Here is a 22,418-nt window from a genome sequence, read left to right as displayed (position 1 = left end):
TGATAAGGATTGACATCAACTGGAGTTGGGGGTGCACAGCTCCTCTGACAATCATGTCTCTTGAAAAAGTCTCAAGTTGGACACCCCCAAAATCACTGGCCCCTCCTGAAAATTATGGCCTACCTCAGGACAATTAGCACCTTGGTCATACAGTGCAGGGAGGAAACTACTTTTTAGAAATGATCTGAATAAAATTCTAGCAACTGACACAGATATTATATGTGAACTAATTCCATTGCAAAATATATTAGCATGTAATACTTGTGCAAAGTAACAGGTGATTTTAGCAGTGGGGAACGGCTTTTAGTTCATTTTGTATTGAAACAAATGGAAAAGATCAATAACACCATGCACCTCTCACCATACACTGCATGGCTATGTGATCTCCATGAGTGGCTGCTGCAGATGCACTAAATATGGGGGTTGTTGCTGGTTATGTTCCTCTTTTCAAACTTCTGTTTGAGCTCTGACACCAGGGCATGGTGAGTGCTGCCGGGGCCCTTTTTCTTCCCCGGCTTGTTTATAAACTTGGGGCTTAGGGAGCCTGACACTGTGGTCACTCTCCACTCAGTGCTATTTATCTTGGGCGCTAAAACTGGGGGAGGGGGCAGGGCTGGGGCAGTAGGTGGCAGAGTGGGCACCTGGACGTTATTGTTGCTGTTCTCATTCTGCAGACTCTGTGTGTCATCCTCAATGGCAAACTTCTCGGCAGGATTGCTGGACCACTTGAATTTCAGCCACTCCATCCTGACCGTCCTGGGTTGATGGATCTGTCTCTTTTTTATGATCCGTCTCACCGGCATGATTTTGTTGGATCTCTTATTGCGCCAGAACATGGCAGTAGAGATCATGATTGTGATCACCACCATTACGCCCATGACACCAGCTAGCACTCCTAAGGCTTTCATGGGGTTATCTTTAGTTTGCATCAAAAAGGCGGCCATTGGCCCTTTGTGAAGAGTCTGTAAAAGAGTACAAAGAGAACATGTGACTTACTCTATGGGACAGACAGAGATTCTATAATTTCATTTGTCCAAAATATGTAGTTATGACGGTTGACCAAGATAAGTTGTCTTTTTGTAAAAAAAAATAAATAAAATAACCAATTTGATTATTTTACCTTTGAATTTGGGTCATTTAGATTTAATACCAAACTGGACAAAAAGAAATCCCTACAGTACTGTACTGTAATGGCCAAACACGGAAGCTTACAGTGATGTTACTGCAATGATTTGGATCAATCCTGTGTAATACTGGAGTATTTAAGAGAAGAATTAGCTCTGCAATATGCAGCTGAACTGTTATGCTGTATTTTAGAATTAATTTAAAAGAAAGAACAATACTGTTGAATCCCAATAAGTGGGACATAATCTTTTGAGAAGATCTGCACATGATACAGTTTATGGGACTGTTACTGAATATGGCATTAAAGATATTTTGAGGCAACCGTGTGTTTTTAATTGCAATGTACACAATAAGTCTCTAGCAGATCTGTGTTGCATTCTGTTTTCTAGTACTCTTTTACAGACATAACAAAACTGTTTGAGGTAATGGACCTGAGTCGACCAAGATTTTTGTTTAAAAAAAAAAAAAACTAAATAAGAGCTAATGTGCACTATATGTGGCATATTAAGGACAAATGAATGAACAGTTCATTTTGCAGCTTAGCACACTGAGCGCTTTGGAGGTCCCCGTATAATTTTTCGGATTTTGCCCTGAGGATGAAGTCTGGATCTTTTCACACTTTTCCAGTATGTGATGGTGGAGATCACCATTGTTACAGAAATGGTGGAAAGGACGCCACTCATGCAAATTCCAAATATTGTCCATGGATGCTTCTTGAGGCCTAAAATATAGGATTTTACCCTTGATTTGATCTGGAAATGTCAAAAATAAGAACTTATCAACCTGTGCACCATTATATTCCAAAGAAACTAGCAATTTGTAAATATGGGCATAGTACTCTGGAGACACATAATGCCTAATTTTAGATAACCATGTTTGATGTAAATCTTTATCCTACATACAAGCTAAAATAAAAATTGCCAACTGTGTGAACTAATCCTACATTTTGCCCATCCCTCACCAGCTCCACAGCCAGGAGAACTGTGGTAGATGATGAACACAAAAGATTCTTATCCACTGTTTTAGAGCAGTCGGATTATTTCCCACCCCTCCATTGTTCATGTTCTTCCCTAGCATTGGCAAATGTTCATGGGAGAGCATCATGCAATTGGTGATTCATGTGATCTGAATGATCCCCAGCTCCCCAACAACAGTTACAGCTGCATAACGGTGAGGGCTTACTGAGTGTCCTCACAGGCCTAACAAAATAAGAGCAGTGCTCCTTGGAATGAAAGTCCGAGTTGCTCATAAACATACAAATATCTACATCATATACAAACTCATGGAACAAAAACATACCAGGCTCTCCTTAATATCATTCTACACAAGCTAGAAAACTTCATATTGGTGCACAGACAAAATCAAATTCCCTTTAAAATGACCAGGAGTGGTGGATGTGTGGGGCAAAGTATCACATAGGGAAAAACACCAAGAAAATTAGCTCACACTTTAGTCTGTAAGTGGCCATATTAATCTGATATGGCCCGCTCATGTTCTTTTAATTAAAGACTTACCCAGCTACAGGAAAGGACAGGAAGAAAAAGCCTGGTACATCACAATAGTATATCTTCACCATACACACTGTTCAAATATGGAACCTAAAAGACTACTAATAATACTTGTTTAGTTGTACAACTAGTGTAGTTATAACTGTGTTGGTCCCAAGACATTAGAGAGATGAAGTGGGTGAGGTAATATCTTTTACTGGATCAACTTCAGTGACCTGAAGAAGAGCTCCATGTAAACTCAAAAGCTTGTCTCTTTCCCCACCACAAGTTGGTCCAATAAAAGATATCACCTCATCCACTTTGTCTCTCTGTTAATACTCCTTATCATTTGAGACTTGTGAAGGTGACTCAAGCCTAAACTGTCATTGGCAGACATAGGCTATGCCACTATTTCTAAAACATTTGGGCAGTACACGAATCATCAGCACAACAGGTAGTAGGGAAAAGTAGATAATAACTAAACAATAGAAGTCATTCTTAACAGCTTATTTATTCTTTTCAACGTAAACCTTGTTCCAGGCTTGGGCTTTCTATTCTTTAAAATTGTTATAAACCACTTAGCAACCTTGAAACTTTTGCCATGTTTCATCAGCCCTATAATTATTCACAGCTCCTCACTGGCTAGTTTTCTCATTGTAACTGTGAAAATCACAGCAGTAGACATCAAAGAATCTTCTCCCGTTAAAATTGGTGTTTTAACTCCTTTGATGTGCTGTGAAAGAATTGTTAAGGGCTAGCTTCCTTCCTACTTAAACTTGAGAAGACTGGGCTATTTAAACATGCAGAACAATCCACGTTTGTGAAAATACTACAGAAGCTTTCGGGATTAGAATTATTTAAATTCTGTGTATGAATATATTTAATGTGTACAGCACCATACTATTGCTTAATATTCATATCTGAAGAAATTACAGAGAAGTAATATTTTTCATACCCATTCCTATGTGCTGATCTACAAAGTATTAAAAAGCTGGCCAGTTTTCATTGGCCAATTCATTTCATTTCCAGTATAACAACTTGAGGATGTTTCATGTTTAATAATCATATCTGAGCTGGATGGGTCTGAGGCCAAAATGTTTAAACCCCAGGGCCTAAATGTTTCCTGACCTTCCCCTTGGGGTTATGTAGCTCCATACCACTCCCAAGGTTGGCCTGTATGTTAATCACACAAACTGGGCCAGAGTGCTTATGCAAATCACAACTGATTATATAAGTGGTTAAAACCCCAACTATTATAGTCATGCCATTTTGATTGGCTGAGAATTCCATGTCAGTATATTTTTACATGTTGTTTCTTACATGTATCCTGTAAATATCCTGACACTGGCAAAATGTATATGTACCATATGAGAGTGGCAAAATGCATAATATTTTCAATATGAAATTAGAAAAATCCATCTTCTCATATGTACTTTAAATCATACAAATTATGAAGAATATAACAAATAGTTCGGAAAGAAAATATTTTCAATATAAGCTGAATCTGATTAAACCTGTGATGTTTTAGTTTTGGCATAAAGCAAGCTATTATAGATATGAACGCTCTAAACAGGTCCCAAATTCAGTGAGATGGGAGACAGTTCTAGGATGTTAAATTCTGAATCTTCTAACATGAACTGTTGTGTATTTGAATTTAATAATTATTTGAGATTGTCAAATAGGCTCAAAGATTAATACTGCACTATATGGAATACAGAAAGAAGACATAACCCTGTAGATGGTGAAGAGAGGGTAGTTTGGTCCCTGTAACTGTACCTCGTGGAATTCTGACAGGGTTTATTCTTAGTCTAACTCCCCAAACCTCTGTCCTTTTATAGGGTATGAGACAAAGAAACTCCTTTTTGGAGGGAAAATACTTCCCCATTATTAATTTTTATCATGTGTTCTGTTTTCCTAATTACTGATGGATTTTTTTTTCATAATCCTCAGCTTATCTGACTGATGAGTAAAAAAGGAATCTCTAACCCAATCATTATTACTAACTGCTGTGAAATCAACAGTTCTTAATGAGTTAAAAACATCTTTCAGTGGGTTATTGGTTCACCCATTTCAGAACCCTTCTGTAAAAAAAAAAAAAAATTCCATATTCATCACCCAGTCCCTTACAGAAAACATCTGCCGTAACAAATATCCCTTATCAATCTCCCAGTTTTATTTATAACAAACTTTTCTGTAGATACTTTTATTAGTTTGAGGGGGTCTTTTCCCTGGACACCTATATTCCACAGACTTGGAGATGCTGAGCATAATTAGATACAGCTGAGCACTTAATCAGATAAAAAATCCTGAGTACAGGTCACTCACATGTTAAGAACCAACGCTCTGGGCCTTAAAATTTAAACACACTCTTTGCTAATATAAAGATTCTGGGATAATAGTTAATATGCAAATACATTTAACATACAAGAAAAAGTGGTCTAAAAAGGTTAATATTTACTAACAGAACTCTAGGCTATATTGCCATGCAGACAGAATCTAAGCAATTACATCTTTAAGTTGTATCCCCCTGGAACAGCTCTGTTCTGCTAACATAGATAGTGCTGGCTAATCCCATTTATTCATGACTTTCAGATAATACAGAGCCCGAGCAGCAAAATTTACATCTGGATCCAAACTTCCCCATGGTAAAACAGATGAACTATCAGAAAGGTGGGAGTGCATCAGGGATCAACAGTGAGCCCTTTCTTGTTTAGCCTCATGCTGGGTACCTGCACAAGGCGCATAGCTTAGTGCATGTTGTTTACAGATGATAGATAGTCTAGAAGAGGATTCTTGATAAATGGAGATGTGTTGGACAGAAATGGGCTCAAACTAACCAGAGGAAGAACAGAGTATGTATATATATGTTATGTTATTTTAATATTGTGAGCACTGAAGAATTATCCATAAAACTAGCTGAACAGACAATATCAAAAATACAAAGTTTTCAAGTATCCAGAAGTATGGGTTCCAGGATCTGGGGAAACAGAGGACCAAATTAGAGCTAGGATAATAAATGCCTGGCTCAAATGGAAACAGATAAGTGGTGTAGTATGGGACAATAGGATACGGGTAAAATTAAAAGAGAAAGTCTTTAAAATGGTGGTTTGTGCATTTTTAATGCATGGCACTAAATGTTGGGCAACAAAGAAGAAACAAGAGCAAATGATCTATTCCACAGAAATGCAAATATTGAGATGGATGCATGGTGTAAGCAAGAAAGATCATTTAAGGAATGTGTATGTTTGAGACGTGCTCAAAGTAACATCGAGAAAGAAAAAAAAATGAGGAATGTCTCATCTCACATGGCTTGGTCAAGTCAAGTGGAGTCCTGACAACTATGTGTATAAGATTGTCCAACAGAACAAGACTGAAGAAAAAAAAGACAGAGACTGACCCGAGAAGAAGTAGTGGGATGTCATAAAGATATGTTAGCATGAGGAATGACAGAAGATATGGCATTGAATGAGCACTTCGGAGGCAGTGGTCTCAGAGTGGACCCCATTTAATGGGATTAATGCAAGAAAGAATAAATAGCAACCTCTTCAGTGATCTTCCAGAAAACACCATCCTGGCCACTAAGGATGTAGAAGCCGTCTATACTAACATTCCACACAAAGGTGGACTACAAGCCATCAGGAACAGTATCCCTGACAATGTCACGGCAAACCTGGTGGCTGAACTTTGTCCTCACCCACAACTATTTCAGATTTGGGGACAATTTATACCTTCAAGTCAGCGGAACTGCTCTGGGTACCCGCATGGCCCCACAGTATGTCAACATTTTTATGGCTGACTTAGAACAATGCTTCCTCAGCTCTCGTCCCCCAACACCCTACTCTACTTGCACTACATTGATGACATCATCATCTGGACCCATGGAAAAGAAGCCCTTGAGGAATTCCACCATGATTTCAACAATTTCCATCCCACCATCAACTTCAGCCTGGACCAGTCCACACAAGAGATCAACTTCCTGGACACTGCGGTGCTAATAAATGATGGTCACATAAACACCAACCTATACCAAAAACCTACTGACTGCTATACTTACCTACCTGCCTCCAGCTTTCATCCAGACCACACCATATGATCCATTGTCTACAGCCAAGCTCTAAGATACAACTGCATTTGCTCCAACCCCTCAGACAGAGACAAACACCTACAAGATCTCTATTAAGCATTCTAACAACAACAATACCCATCTGCTGAAGTGAAGAAACAGATTGACAGAGCCAGAAGAGTACCCAGAAATCACCTACTACAGGACAGGCCCAACAAAGAAAGTAACAGAACGCCATTAGTTGTTATCTTCAGCCCCCAACTAAAACATTCCAGCGCATCACCAAGGATCTACAACCTATCCTGAAGGACAATCCCTCACTCTCACAGATCTTGGAAGACAGGCCAGTCCTCACTTACAGACAGCCCCCCAACCTGGAGCAAATACTCACCAGCAACCACACACCACACAACAAAAAACACTAACCCAGGAACCTATCCTTGCAACAAAGCCCATTGCCAACTCTGTCCACATATCTATTCAGGGGACACCATCTTAGGACCTAATCACATCAGCCGCACTATCAGAGGCTCGTTCACCTGCACATCTACCAATGTGATATATGCCATCATGTGCCAGCAATGCTCCTCTGCCATGCACATTGGCCAAACAGGACAGTTTCTATGCAAAAAAATAAATGGACACAAATCAGACATCAAGAATTATAACATTCAAAAACCAGTCGGAGAACACTTCAACCTCCCTGGTCACTCAATTACAGACCTCAAAGTCGCAATACTCCAACCAGGGCCGGCTCCAGGCACCAGCTTCTCAAGCAGGTGCTTGGGGCGGCCGCTCCAGAGGGGGACGGCACGTCCAGGTATTCGGCAGCAATTCGGCGGATGGTCCCTCACTCCGCCTGGGAGTGAAGGACCTCCCGCCGAATTGCCGCCGCAGATCGCGATCGCAGCTTTTTTTTTTTTTTTTTGGCTGCTTGGGGCAGCCAAAACCCTGGAGCTGGCCCTGACTCCAACAAAAAACAACTTCAAAAACAGACTCCAACAAGAAACTGCAAAATTGGAATTAATTTTCAAACTGGACACCATTAAATTAGGCTTGAATAAAGACTGGGAGTGGATGGGTCATTACACAAAGTAAAACCTATTTCCCCATGCAAGCTTATGCTCAAATAAATTTGTTAGTCTCTAAGGTGCCACAAGCACTCCTCATTCTTTCTTCAGTATATGTAATTTGTCTCCCTTTGTTGTTCCTGTACTGTGGGACACCTTCAGTGTCATGCTACAGAATTGATTTTGACAAACACTCATAATTAATGGAACTCATTTCAGGTCATGTACTACTTAGCAGGGTTTATCTGATGCTTAGTTCATCAGGCTTTCATCTACAGTTAAGTAACTCAGGGGTAGAATTTTTTCCATGTGTGGGCAATTAAATGCACACTGACACAGAGATGAGCCTGAGCAGCAAAATTTACATCTGGATCTGAACTTCCCTAAAATTTTGGAGAGTTCATATCTTGGGTTCTAGTTCAGACCCATCTCTATTTTAATAATGGGAACACTGCATGTATAGTCTTGCTCATCATGATGAAAACTCGTCGGTGGATGAGGCATCACTGAGCTTCAATGCAATTTCTTTGCCAGTTTCCCCAGGCAATAGGACACATTCAGAATGTGGTAACTAGTCTTGGATAAAGGTGCCTAGGGTGTGTTATAAAGCACAGAGAAATAAAAGATAACATGCCTTATGACAAATGAGTTGTTCAAGAGCAATCTCATTGCATGCCACTTTATAATAACCACTCATCATAAAGCTATTTCCAAAGGACAATCTAAGTGGCCTTTCCCAAAGGTAAGGTCAATCCAGGTGAGAGAAATCACTGGGCATTCATTGATTGCTAGTCTCACCTTACATTTGTGGAAACTGATTTTAAGAACTTCTTTATGAATACTAATACTAGCTATTGTGGCAGGTTCTCTCTTTCCCTGATCATCCTGGTGTTAAAAAAAACCCTTTCTTAATTCCTATATAAAAATGTTTCCATTTTAAATTTCTACCTTATTACACCCTGTCTTGTCTTTCATGCCTAATGTATATGCTTATCTCCTATACTTTTTCATATTATCCATTATATATTTGTTCTGTCATCATCATCTATATTTCAGAAGTCTAAATAAATGCCCAAGCTGCTGAATGCCCAAATATACCACTGATTTTAGGAGCCTAAATATGGACTTATGCCTAGTCCTGCAAATAGTTGTGTCCAAATAGCCCCATAAACTTGCAGAGTCCCAGTGAAGTCAATGGGGTTCTGTGTGTATGCAGGGATCCATCTATGTGGAACACCCTACAGAACTGGAGCCTTAGCTGCCTAGCTTTAGTCACTCACATTTGAAAATATTGGAATAAATTTTAAGCAGGACATATCGGGAAGAAAACAAAAGGAAAAACAGTTGCTTCTTCAGCATGTTTCTTATTTTGTCGAGCAAGGATAGGAGATAAAGAAAAGCATTGGCCACCAATCAATACCAATTTCCATAAAACCAGACTCAGTTAAATTAAACTGCTTCTGGATTTTTTATTGCTGTATTATTCACAGAGCAAAAGGTCTTTTTGATGTGCACTACTGACGCACTTAGCCTCAAGGCATCTATCACAAAGGGCACAGCCCTGCACTAATTGCAATGCTAAATGTTAATCAGAAAAATATGCCTGTTTAATTACTCAGTGTGATTAACACTGTGAGAAACCTCTAGTTATGCTGTCAGAAAAGCTCTGCATCCAGAAGGGAGTAGTTTAAAAAAAAAAACAAAAAAAACCACTCAGCATACAGCACTCTAACCAACAGAGATGGTATATGCACAGAGAAGAGAGAGAAAAGACACATTCACCTATAGCCTGTGTGTGGCTTGTACATGATCCTAACAAAAGACTGTTTTCTTCACATGGTTAAGATTGTATTGTCCAGACTAGATTTTAGATGCTATATGGACTCTTTTCTACCAGTTATAACCTCAGACAAAAGAGACAACCCAGATGGACTCTTCAGTGTGCTAACAGGACAGACACTTAGAGGTGGTCATAAAGAAAGAGAATGAGAACCCATCTACACGGGGCAGGGCCAGGTTTTCTGCTGCCCCAAGCGGAGGGGGGAAAAAAAGAAAAAAGCTGAAGCAGCGCAATCGCGCCGCTCCACTCTTCGACAGTTCGGCAGGGCTTCACTCCCTCTCTTCCTCTTCAGCGGCACTTCGGCAGCAGCTCAAAGAGGAAAAGAGGGACTCGCTGTTGAATTTCTGCCGAAGACCCGGACGTGCCGCCCCAATAGCGGCCGGAATGCCGCACCTTTGTATTGGCTGCCCCTAGCACCTGCTTCTTTAGCTGGTGCCTGGAGCCGGCCCTGCAGCCACAGCAGATTTTAGTATTTGGAAATTGAATCTCCCCCACAGGCTGAATCTGAGAGTATTTTTTGCAAGTAACTCTGGACACCACTGAGAAACTACAAGTGATGTAAGAAGTGATCAAGCACTGTGCAAGGATTTTTCTGTAGGGCATACTACGAGATTCGTTTTGTAGCTCCTGCCTGAGCGGGCTAATTATGAAGGTTGTTATAAAGGATTGTTACAAGGAGCAGGGAGAAAAATTGTTCTTCTTAACCTCTGAGGATAGGACAAGAAGCAATGGGCTTAAATTGCAGCAAGGGCAGTTTAGGTTGGACATTAGGAAAAACTGCCTAACTGTCAGAGTGGTTAAGCACTGGAATAAATTGCCTAGGGAGAGTGTGGAATCTCCATCATTGGAGATTTTTGGTTAGACAAACACCTGTCAGGAATGGTCTAGATAATACTTAGTCCTGCCATGAGTGTAGGGGAACTAGACTAGAAGACCTCTCGAGGTCCCTTCCAACTCTATGATTCTAAGTGGAATATAGTGGACTGAAGTCCATAAATGCAATGCTTGGGAGAGGGAACACTGAAAATCATTCTCTCTGAATGGAGGGTACACAATATCAGCAGATCACTAGCAGGAAGTTGTTAATGTAGAAAAAAATAGGAGGAAGGATTGCTCCTCAAGTCTGGTGATTGTATCATCATGGTTGGGGAAGTGGCAGTGCATTAACTTTTTGATGAGCCGGTGCATGGGAAAGAGAATGGGGAGGAAGGAATAAATGTATTGGAAAGGTGTGCGAGTCCCAGAGCAGACAAAAGAGCATGAGCACATGCACGGTGTAGAAATACACAGAACATCTCTTGGTTTCCCAGCTACTTTCCCCATCTCTGCTAGCCAACACTCCTCACTAGGGAACTCCAGGAGGGGAGAGGACACTCACAGGACCTTTCTTTTGCCCCTGCATTTTGCCCAGGGCAAAAAAGGCTGGTGGCAGGTTTGCCTTTTCTCCTGGAGGGGCAGGGGAACTGGAAGTGGCAGGCAGCTCTCTCCATCCCTCTCTGCACCTCGGGAGGGGAGGTGAAACTTGCTGAGGGACCGATATTTTCAGCAGAAGTCAGACAGGGAACTCCCAAATGGACACATTCTCTTATTAGGAACCAAAGCTTCTTCACCCACTGGCAGGAATTCTTGGAACCTTTAGATAACCAGCCAACCAACAGCTTCTCCTGCCACTCCCTCATCAGCTTCTCTCACCTGAGGAGTCCTCCTTTTGCCAGCCAGTGACCAGAGAGAAGAATAGGGAGGTCTGGGGAGCTGGCCTCCCCAAGTTCAAGAGAGGGAGATGGACAGGGGAAATGGGGGAGCTCAACTGCCCCATCTCCAGAAGATAGAAAGGAGGGAACTCTCCCATTGCTTTTAGCAGAGCAGGGGGAATTGCTCTCCAGCGCATTCCCCCTTCTTTTAATCCCGCTCAGATTGTCTAGCTTGTTGTGCTGATGACAAATCATAGGCCCCTGTGAGCTCACTGACTCGGTTCCTCCAATATGCTGACTGATGTCAAGGCCCAGATTTCGGTGATGTCTCTTGCTCAGCAGCTGTAGCTTGCTGGACTAATAGCCAGGCACACACTACTGTGAGGTCAGTAGCTAAGTCCATCCACACTCTATGGCTGGAAATTGTGTGAAAGGATGGGTTAATGGTTATGTTACAATTAGAAGAACTGGAAATGTTCTTAGAATTAATGGGTGGCTCAAAATTCAATATTACGTAGTTCCATGTCACCTAATATTAAATGTGGAAGTGGAATGTTTTATTCTAATGAAGGCACAGGTTATCACCAACAGTAAGCTGCCACATACTGTAGTTTGCTTCAGGGGGGTTGAGCACTTTATCCTGTTTGCTGTAGAAATACTCCACAACTCAGAAACAGTCAAACATCTGACATGTTGTAGCAGATTCTTCTAGGAGTGGAAGTGGTATAAATTCAGAGTATCAGTAGAGTTATTCTAGATTTACACAGGTATCACTCAAAGCAGAATCTGGCTCATCATTTTTAAAGTGACAGTTAAAATGAGTTCTCTCTGATGAAGCCTTTTATCTGTCAGGAGATGGATAACAATCAATGGGCTCAGCATATGTGCACAGGGAGCTTCCGGTAGTGCACAAATCTCTTTACCTTGGGTGACTGATATTAAGGGAACATGAGAGGGAAAACAGAAAAAAAAAATGAGAAAAGGAGAGAGATGCTAATATTTAAAGGATACAGAACTTTGGCTGCATTTTGGACAAAAGCAAGAGAAGGCCAGTCACTGTTAGCATGAAGAGATTTGCATTTATGCCCCATGGATGGGTCCAGATAGTAAAAGGCTAGAGGTCTGTCTCTTTTGCATCAAAGCCCATTTGCACCTCTCTGACACCCCTTTTAAAAGGTCCCAGTACAGTGGAAAAGGGGTTTAGAATACATGAAAACACACTTTAAGCCTGATTTTAACATATAAACAAGTCAGATTGAAGGGACACTGCCAACAAATGCATAATATATTTTAAAGTCTTTCTGTTTTGATTACTAACACCACTGAGGATTATTAAAATACATTAAAAATAAATTAGTTTTTAACATGCATTTGTACGTTTACTTTTTGCATTTCACTTTTGCTGAACAATGAAATTAGACTGGATCATTTTAATTGTCTCCAGTCAACTTCCAATCAGTAACATTTTCTGGTTCTCATGCTCTGAAGATCATTCTGCTGCAGGTGCCTGCTTACTTTTTAGAATGCTGCTGATACTGCATTATTTTTTAAGATCAAGAAAATATTTTAGTCATAGGAAATCCACACAGATATTCCTTAGATTGATCTCTATATATCCTAATATATATTTATAGAACTTAAATGTGGTATCTAAAAGTTCTTAGGAATAACCCTTCAGCAGTCGCTAAGTGCGGAGCTCCTTGGAGGAGCTGGGAGAAGGTTCTATGAGTTTTCTGCCTTCTCAAGTACCTTCTATGCATTCACCTCTCTCTTTTACCCACACTGAGATTGTGGAGGTTACTACACCCAGATGGCCATGCTGCTGTCACAGGGGAGAGAAATGGATTGCAGTTAGTCTTTGACCTAATTGCCCCCACAATCCCAGTTCTGATCGCCTGCTCTCCAAGCCGTAGGGCAACTTTTGGTCCAGTTCCCTTTCATCTCTCTTGACCAACAGCTCAGAAATGTAGTTGTCCGACTGAAGTTTGGTCTCAGGGGCACATAGGTCCTTAACTGTCTGACATCAGATGAAAGGAACTAATCTCCCAGCCAGATTCTAACACCCCTCCCCTCCCGCCACAATCAGGATTTTCGCCTCTCCTCCAATCAGGATTTTCTTAGGCCTCTGAGTCCACAGAATTTGGTTGGGCCTCAGGGTTCTGGAAAGGCATTAAACGGTGGAGCTATCAAAAATCTGTTGGGAAAACTCTGATGGCTGGCATTTTATTTTATTTTTTTGCTATTATCAACTCTTGAAACATTAAACAGTGCTCTTTAGAAATGGTGTGAGTGGAAACTCCTCTTTGGTTCCACCCAAACATCTCCCAAGGCTGGTCACTTCTGTTCAATATCTGCTTACCTCTTCTGTAATATCAATCTTCAGTACTGCCGTCGTGCTAAATGAAGGGGAACCCCGGTCCTTGGCTTGAACTACCACAGACCATATGCAGTCTTTGTTCTTGGTGATGTTGTGAATGATATCCAGGGACCTGATATAGGACTTCAGCTTTATTTCCCCAGTGCTTTGATCTATATCAAATACATTGGCTGGATCTGCTTGCATAATAGAATAGTCTACAATGTTGTTGGGTTCTTCTGCATCTTGATCTATAGCCTGTTCAGGAGAAATGTTGAAAAGAGACACGTATTGCTGATGAATTTGGATGAAGGGAGAATGTAAAAGTTCCTGGGCATGTATTTGCCCACTTTAGGGATAGTCAAAGCATCTGCTGTGAGATTACTGAGATATTACTGTGTGACCTTAGACGACAAAATTAGTAGTCCTTTCCATCTGAACAATTTTTATTTTAGATTAAAGTAAACAAGAAAGAAAGTCCAGGTATTATGTATCCATGGACGTGATGGTTATAAATGATTCACTTTATAATAGCAGGCATCTTGTACTAATTTAACGGGTATTTCCCTGCAGCCAGACTAGAAGGAATACTTTACTCTTAAAGGTGAAGTTGATAGAAAACAATTTGACAGTGAGCTAGCTCTGTACACCACTAAACTACATTTGTTTTTGTTGTTATACTTCAATATTTACTTCTGCTAACCATATGTATATTCTTGTCATCAGACTTGCTAATGTATGTTTGCTAATATATATTTTAGGCAGATTCTCATTTAACTGTTCATGACATCTGCATTTTTTTTTTCATATTCCACTCCACAGCATTACATATACTACTTGGAAACTGAAGCCCTCTCATTACAGAACCAATGTAACTATATGGACAGATGCAAGTATCCCCACACAATGGACTTGATCTCTGCTTTGAAGGGTAGCCTGGTTTCAATCCCCATGCACATTTACTCACTCCATGTTATCTGTGCCAATGGTGATGGACTTATTTTAAATCTAGCACTATACAGCACACTATGTGCAAACTGATAATTTAAATGATGTAACTTGGGTTTATTATTTTTTACAGAATTACATTTCTTTTGATGCATTTACCCTTTTGAACAGTATGTAAAATATTATCAGTCCATGTTTTAGATCTCTGTTCTACACTGCCACACCCAACGGGCAAACTAAAACATACTAGAGGGAAACAAATGTGTTTGTTCACCCTCATCCCACGTATGCACACTTAGGGGTAGAATGTTCAAAGCACTTGGTGTTGTGCTAACTCTGCGTCCACTAAAGTCTTGGACATCATTTCATTCCTCACCTCTATTTTCACTGGTGATCCAATGATCATGGTCTTTTCCTGGATGTTCTCATTGAACTCTGGAGAATGGTCATTAACATCTAGCACAGTGATAAACACCTCAGCCAAGCTATACTTCCCATCTGTGTCTTCTGCCTTCACATAGAAGTTGTATTTTGCAGTGACTTCAGCATCTAATGTGGCCCATGGCTGGGTATAAATAATTCCTGTTGATGGATGGATTAGAAATCTAGAGGAGATACATGAAAAACAAGCATTTTGAGTGTTAAATTGTGGACGCTCACATCCTAGTCTAGATTATTGAACTGCTGAGGTTAGATATTGGTACCCAGAACAGATGCAAGCTCAAGTTAATTTACATCTTGTCTTGTTCGCTCTGCCTAGGCTCAGTGATGTCACACGGCTTACACCAAAGGCTAAACAGTCAATTGACAAACACATAGGCCCCCTAAAGAAGCAGTTGAGGTTTTCCTATGACATTGGGAAAGCTTGTGTGGCACAAAGCTGGCATAGCTTGTTCTATGTCACCCATTTCCCTGCCTTGCAATGCAGGGTGGTGCATCCGGGATGGGCAGGGCTTTGTTGGGGGTGGGGGTTCGCACCAGACACAGAAAAGGTGCAGTACATGACACTTCACCAGATCTTTGGCCACTGCTCTAAGTTATGCTGGATGCCTCTGCCCAGGACTGAGGTGGTGGAAAGGTGGACTAGAGACAGCTTTCCTCCACCTTCTTCTCAGCTGCACTGAGTGTAAACTCTGCCTAGCTGACAACTGAGCCTATTGTACAGTACAGTTCAGTTATGGTCTAATGCAGATGAGTATTTAAAGATGTGGGTAGTGGTATAATGCTGGAATTTATGCAGCCGGGAGCCTTATACAAGGCCTCTCCTGTTCTGAAAACAGACCTAAAACTTGACAGATCCCAAATCACCGACCCTACATATTTTTGCTTGTCATTTTTGTTTTGAAAAAACAGAATTATTATTATGTGGTATTCTTTGTGTGTTAGCCCTTTCAGTTGTATTTCGTAGAAGCTTTTGTACTCATGCAATGCTCAGTGTGATGGTTTTTTCCCAAATGTGATCTCTTTGTGTAGAAACATTAGAGAACTGCATATTTATTCAGGTTATAAGTACAATGTATTAGATCGTGTCCTGAATAAAAGAAGATTGATTGACCCCAGCTGAATAGCAGAGGAAAGTGTGTTGCATACAATATTTGGCTCTTAGTTAGCGTCTCAGAATGGGTAAGCTAAATGGTTCTGCTAAGCCCCCTAAAATGTGCAGAGCGATTGAGTCCTCCAAAAACTAATCACTGTTTTATAAACTGGTATTGGGAGGTTGCAGGTATTCAGAATTATCCAGGGTGAGTTCAATTCTATGCATTTTTAATTACTGAGCCACTGTCAAGAGTGACAGGCAAAAGACTGAATTTCTCTTAAAGATGCCAACCTCCTGTCTTTTCAAAGGACCCTGTCAGTTTAGGCCCCAAAATGGAGGTTTTGTAAAAATGAAAGGTTTTCTGTATCCTGTATTTAATGCAAAATAAAATAAAGTATTTTTGTGCATTCCAATTTTGAGCTTAATATATAATTATTATAAAATTGGCATTGTTATTATCTAAGCTTATGAGTTGTTTGTATTACAATAGTACCCACAAACTCCAATGAAGACTGAGACCTTATTGTACTGAGTGCTGTGCGAATCCATGGAAAGAGATAGTCCCTGTGCTGAAGTGCTTACAATCTAAAAAGACAAGAACTACAAAAGGTAGTTTTATTATCTCCATTTTACAGATGGGGAACTGAGGCGCAGAGAGATTAAGGCCTTGTCTACACACAAAAATTGTATCACTTTAGCTATACCAATATAGTTAAAGTGGTTCAGCACCCTGGTGTGGACTCTGTTATACTGGTATAAGGCAGAGTTATACTGTGTGATAGGGTAGATAAACCCCACACTGGACAACCAGGGGTTAAGGAGCTGGTCTGGGCTCAGCTACCCCAGCCTGGCCACACCTGCAAGAGAGGCACAGGCTGGAGAAGGAGCTTTAAAAGGGGGGCAGAACAGCTCACTTGTTGGCAGACCAGGGAAAAGAAACAGATCTTCAACCCTCAGCTCCCAAGGAAAGGGCTGATTGAAGGCAGGAGCTTCCCAGACAACCACTGCCTGATGGTCCCTGCCAGAGGGAAGGGAGGGACAGATCTGGATACATGCTGAGGTGGAGTCACTCCCCTCTATCCTTTACTAACTTCATTTATTTGCATTAATTCTCCTTGCTTTTTGTTCACCAACTACCCTGGAAGGGGAGGGACTTTGAATTGACCTGGCCAGAGGGCTAAGTCACAGGAAGAGGCAGGCCACCACAGAGGCAGAGCAGCCATTGGCAGGAGACCCCAGTGGACAGAGTACTGCTATGCCACACCCCGCCATGAGGAGGTGCCAGTGGTGAGTCGACCCTTTCACATATGGACATTGCTATTCCTATTTGGGAGCGGGAATATTCCAGTATAATGCACCTTTATACCAGTATAACTACATCCATGTTAGGAGTTGTACCAATTTAACTGTTTTGGCAGAAACATCACAGCCCTAACAAACAGTTAAATTGGTACAAGAATTGCATGCAGTGCAAGCCTAAGTGATGTGCCTGAGCTCATGCTGGAAGTTTATGGCAGAGCTGGAAATTCAACCCAGATTTCCTGAGTCTCAATCCAGTGCCTTAACCAAAAAAGTTCCATGTTTAGGAAAATAAACAAAAAACCTCACAGCAGCCTCATTTCCCTGGTTAAATTCTATTTTAGCTTTAGGAGTGTGAGAATCAGAATAAATTTGCACACACTTTTTTTTCCACACAACATCTTTTTTTCCCCAAGCCTTCAGAAGTTTTTTGGCACCAGCTGTTACATTTTAAACTTAATAGGTCTGAGTGCATCAGATGGCCTTTGCTTGCTTGCTTCTACCCAATTAACAGCTTGCTTGAGGATTTAGTGAGAAGCTCAAAATAAGCCGTGATTTAGAAGCTCCTGTATGTGCGCCCTTGTTTGGATGTTTCCCAATAAACCCCTGAAATTCTGGATTTGAATGCCATAATTAGCATCCTACTCAAAGTGGGGAGCAGAGCTTTAAAACCAGGTGGGGAATTACTAGAAGAAATAAAATTTTGCAGGAGAGGGGGATGAGAGTCTGGACAACATACTCATTTGCAAGTTCTTCTCTCCAACCTCTTAAGTCATAGGGGTGAGAGGTTCCGCAGAATCGTGAGAGATGACCAGCCATATTCGAGATGGCTAGGAGCCCCAGCCAATTATTACATTTGCAATAACTGGGGTGGGGTTGGAGAGCTGATCAAATGGGTGCTCATTTTCATCTATCCTACAACAGGAAGCAGGAGCGAAGTATCTATTAGAGATCTGGTGAACATCCTGTTCCCTTCCTCCATGCCCTGCTGCTACTAGTGTTACATGCAAGCAACAGTTCTAATATCCAGTGGTGCCAGTCACCAATGCCAGAAGTGCCAACAGTGTCAGACCTCAGAAAATGTTGTGGAAAATTTTAGATATGGTTCCCATGAATTTTTGGTCTTTTCTGTACATTGGATTGAGTGTTGAAATGGCATTGTTTTTGCAGCTAAACAGGGGCGTGTGGGGTCCACAGAACTTTCGCAATAACCAGCACAAACAACCCTTCTTCCTGCAAAAAGTACTTTTTAAATGATAGTTTGAACAGATGCTATGCATTGTCACTTAGCTGCCCTAGGTTTCTTTAGGGGCATGTGGTAAAACACCATAGACTTGTACAAGAAGTTTTTGCCTGTTTTTTGCAGGAGAAAATATTTTAACAGAAACAACTCAGGAAAAAGACATAGGGTAAGTGCCTCCCCCTCAGATAATCTCAACATGCATTTGTCTGAGATGCCAGCCGCTGTCTTAACCCTCTTATTTTGTCAGTAGTGATTTCTCTTTTTAATGTATTCAAAGGTTAACTTTTTTACTTACAGATCAGCTCCTGTTCCATATATGGAGTATTTGACTTCTCCCCAGAGTCCCGAATCTGGGTCTGTAGCCTTAAGAAAAGAATTCAAAGGAGTCCTGATTTATTAACCTGTAGTAAAGTGTATTGTCCTATTGTGCCTAATAACAGCACACTAAAAGCCAAACAGATTTTTCTCCTTTTAAAATATTTTGTCAGTATATTTATGGAACTTTCATTAACAATTTGCATTTGGAAGTTTGCAAAATATTACAAAATCAAATGGTAATAGGCGATACAGCAAAGCTTTTTCATACAACCACGTCCTAAGCACTCTATATGAACATAAGCAGTAAAATCTATAATGCTTATTGGGTGACTCCATTCTTAGGCATTTGACATTATCTTGTAACATCCTTTCTTTCATAGGAGTAAGGAGTGCATTACTAAACAAACAACTCATTCTCAACCTTTACTAGAGATCAGTTAAATATGAGTGCAGTGTCCCTGGCCAAAACTGTCTTTTAAACAGCACAGAGATTTTTTAAAAAAAGACTCTCCACTGTGGTATATTTAGTTGATATTTGTACATAACGATATTTCAATCTGGCTGGTGTTTTGATCATTCTTGTGCATGTGGGCCCAGGTTGCGCTGCAGGTATCTCTTCAGATGTTGCAACTTTGTTCTGCATTCTTATTAGTTTCTCCACGGGTTCAGGGTTGGGAAAAGCAGTTGACTTGATAGAGGGAGTTATTTCTGTTTTCTTTGGTACCTATGAGGATTTTTTTGTTACATCAGTATGTCTGTCCATCTACCTCTAAATGCAGAGAAACTTGATGTAGGCAGATGTGCTGTGCTGTTGAGTGTATAACTGGCTCCCTCATTTGCTTGTTTAAACATTGCTTGCTTGTTTTCCAGTCTTTAGCAATGTCTTTGATGTCTAAACTCATGCAAGACCAGTGTAACTCATCTGTGGCCTTGTGGGGAGTGGGACGTGCATCTGGTTCCCGATAACTACCATGGATTCTTGTCAACTTCTGAGGTCTCATAACTTTGGGTTCTTTTTACTGGATTCCATTTTGCATGCTATTTTTTCTTGGGATGTCTAGTATTCTCTAATACATCTTTCATATGTATCCGTCCTGCTAGAACAGTTACTTTCCAAGCCTACAGTATCTCAGCATGCTGGGTTTGTCTCTGAATCTGGTTTAGGCACTAATCTGGTGCCTACATGATGTTTAGTATTGAATATGAACTGTGCAGATGTGCTGTCCTCTTTGCCTTTGACCAGAAGGGCCCGATTTTGCTGCTTTTGCAAAAAACAATTTTTTTTAAACCATTTTCTGCAGAGCACCTCAGTGTTGGACACTGTTCTTCTTCTGACTACTACTGTAAGGAACATGATAATCTCTGTGCTGTGCTGCCTTGGTGCCAGTGTGTCCTATGGTGAGCCTCTTCTTTCTAGTTTTGATGTTCTTCCCTATATAGAGTTTAGTGTTTTCACCTCTAGGATCTGCAGTTAGTACTTTCAGTAGCATTTGTGTCATTTCACTGCCTCTGCAGCACACGGACTAGTTTGGGCTCCCTTAGCATCCTGCCTCAGGCATCTATGTCTCTGGTGCCCAGCCCTACGGGATCTTGTATCACTCCCAAATTTACACGTGGCTGTCGACTGCCTCAGCTTTGTGTGGCATACTGACCTATGGGTTCTAGCTCTGACTCTAGTGGTTGTATTAAACAAATGTATAACATTCCTTTTGGTCTGGAAATGTTTCTTCAGTGCTCACAGGGTCTCTAACATTTTGCTTTTCTTCCTCTGACAGTGTGAGATATTGGTAAATGTATAAACAAACTCTTCCCATTTCTGAACACACGAAAGCAGTTCTTACATTGGGGTCATTCTTTTCCAAATCTGGTGAATTTTTACAGTCTTGCTCATGAACAGCATACCTATGCATATAGCAATCTTGTCACCTTTGCAATCTATGGAAGATGGGACTAGAAATTCACTAGAAGCCATTTTCCTTTCTTTTTGTTCAACCTCAATCAAATCCAAGTCTTTCTTACAACAATGCCAGCCTCGCTCAGCTATCACTGAATCTTTCAGCTGGAGTGTGTGACATTTTTGTGGCTTAAAAAAACACATAAAATAAAATAAAAATGGCACTGCAGACATTGTCTGAAAAGGCTTTGCTGAAACAACAGCTACCTTGCTGAGCATTGTGTGCTAACATAACAATATCAGACTCTGAGTGGCTCTACACATTAGAGCTTAATATACCTGCTACTCTGAGTATGGTGATAGCTGTGAGTCCATATGGCCTTGATCCCAAATGCACATATAGTTCATACTCTTAGTTATGAGACTGCAGGAGCAGGTTTTCTTTTACTCATTGATTTAAAGATGTTTCAGCAGGTGAGTAGCCAACAAACATAGGAATGACTCCCACCCATGTTGAGGTCAATGACAAAACTCCCATTGACTTCAGCATGAGAGTAGAATAGAGCTTATAAAGAATAAAAAGTTATTAGGAGGACAGAGCCACTGACATGCTTTGGCAGTTTCCATAGACAGATAGTTAGATCAGACACATCTCTGGAAGACGGAATAAAGCTTACTGTAACAGCCACTACATTGGACCCCCCTGGGGAATTCTCTGGAATCCTGGCAATGTAATAGTCAGATGAGAACTTTGGGACGTTGTCATTGGTGTCCAAGAGACGTATCACTATATCCGCCGTTGAGCTAAATTTCTCAGGAGTGTTCACCTCTATGGCAAGAAGCTAAGAAGATAAAATAGTGAATTCTACTATTATTATTGCAAGTATTTGGGAGGCATCTATCACTATGCCTAGGTGCATTTTATCCCAGTTAGAATGGAAACCAACACCACAAGAAGGAAAGCATGCTTTGTGTAACTGGGCAAATCATGCAAAAAATCAAACTAATTTTTTAAATTGATACACATTTTAAAATAAACTTCAGCCATGTCCGTGCCCATTTGTGTTTGCTTTCCTTGAAAGTCTGAGCAATCCATTTGAATTTTTGTGGGAAGGGAATTTCAAATTTGTCTCTGCAATAATGTGCAGAAACCAAATTTTAAATCTGTATGTGTCATTATTTACAGTAGAAGTGCTTGCCTGACTGTCTGACTAATCACAGTTTCCAGCATAGCTCAGAGGGTGCATATTGAAAATCAAATATCTGCAGAGAACTATTCCAGATTTTTTTAAAAACACCTCAAATATTTCAAATAATTCAAACATTGAATTAGCTTGAATGATGGATAAAATGATGTATCTGCTGGTGAACATTTTGCAGACACAGAGGCTAAATTAATCAGATTATTTGTACCACTCCAGTGTTCTGCAGCTATTCACAGAAGGTGACTTAACTTCCTTGGATGGACTCAGGATGGGAGACAACAGCTACTAGATAAAATATCAGAGCCTGCAGAACCTGGTGTCATTGAAAAGCCTAGACCAAGA

The 22,418-nt window shown here is 40.7% G+C and overlaps 1 protein-coding gene across 1 annotated transcript in view; it reads right to left on the bottom strand.

Moving 5' to 3' along the window:
- Positions 1-297: 297 nt before the first annotated feature.
- CDHR1 (cadherin related family member 1) overlaps positions 298-22,418 on the bottom strand; it is a 58,312-nt gene continuing 36,191 nt past the window's right edge. Inside the window, exons 13-17 of the mRNA XM_054036072.1 lie at positions 21,549-21,713; positions 18,955-19,022; positions 14,957-15,185; positions 13,636-13,890; positions 298-962 (exon numbers count right to left, since the gene is read on the bottom strand). Coding sequence (XP_053892047.1) covers positions 411-962; positions 13,636-13,890; positions 14,957-15,185; positions 18,955-19,022; positions 21,549-21,713 — 1,269 coding nt within the window. The 3' untranslated portion in view covers positions 298-410. The remainder of the gene's footprint in view (positions 963-13,635; positions 13,891-14,956; positions 15,186-18,954; positions 19,023-21,548; positions 21,714-22,418) is intronic.

This window comes from Malaclemys terrapin, chromosome 7 (assembly GCF_027887155.1).
Source record: "Malaclemys terrapin pileata isolate rMalTer1 chromosome 7, rMalTer1.hap1, whole genome shotgun sequence".
NCBI classification, from domain to species: Eukaryota; Metazoa; Chordata; order Testudines; family Emydidae; genus Malaclemys; species Malaclemys terrapin.
Note: the sequence above shows the minus strand (reverse complement) of the source record. Positions and strands in the feature narration are given on the sequence as shown.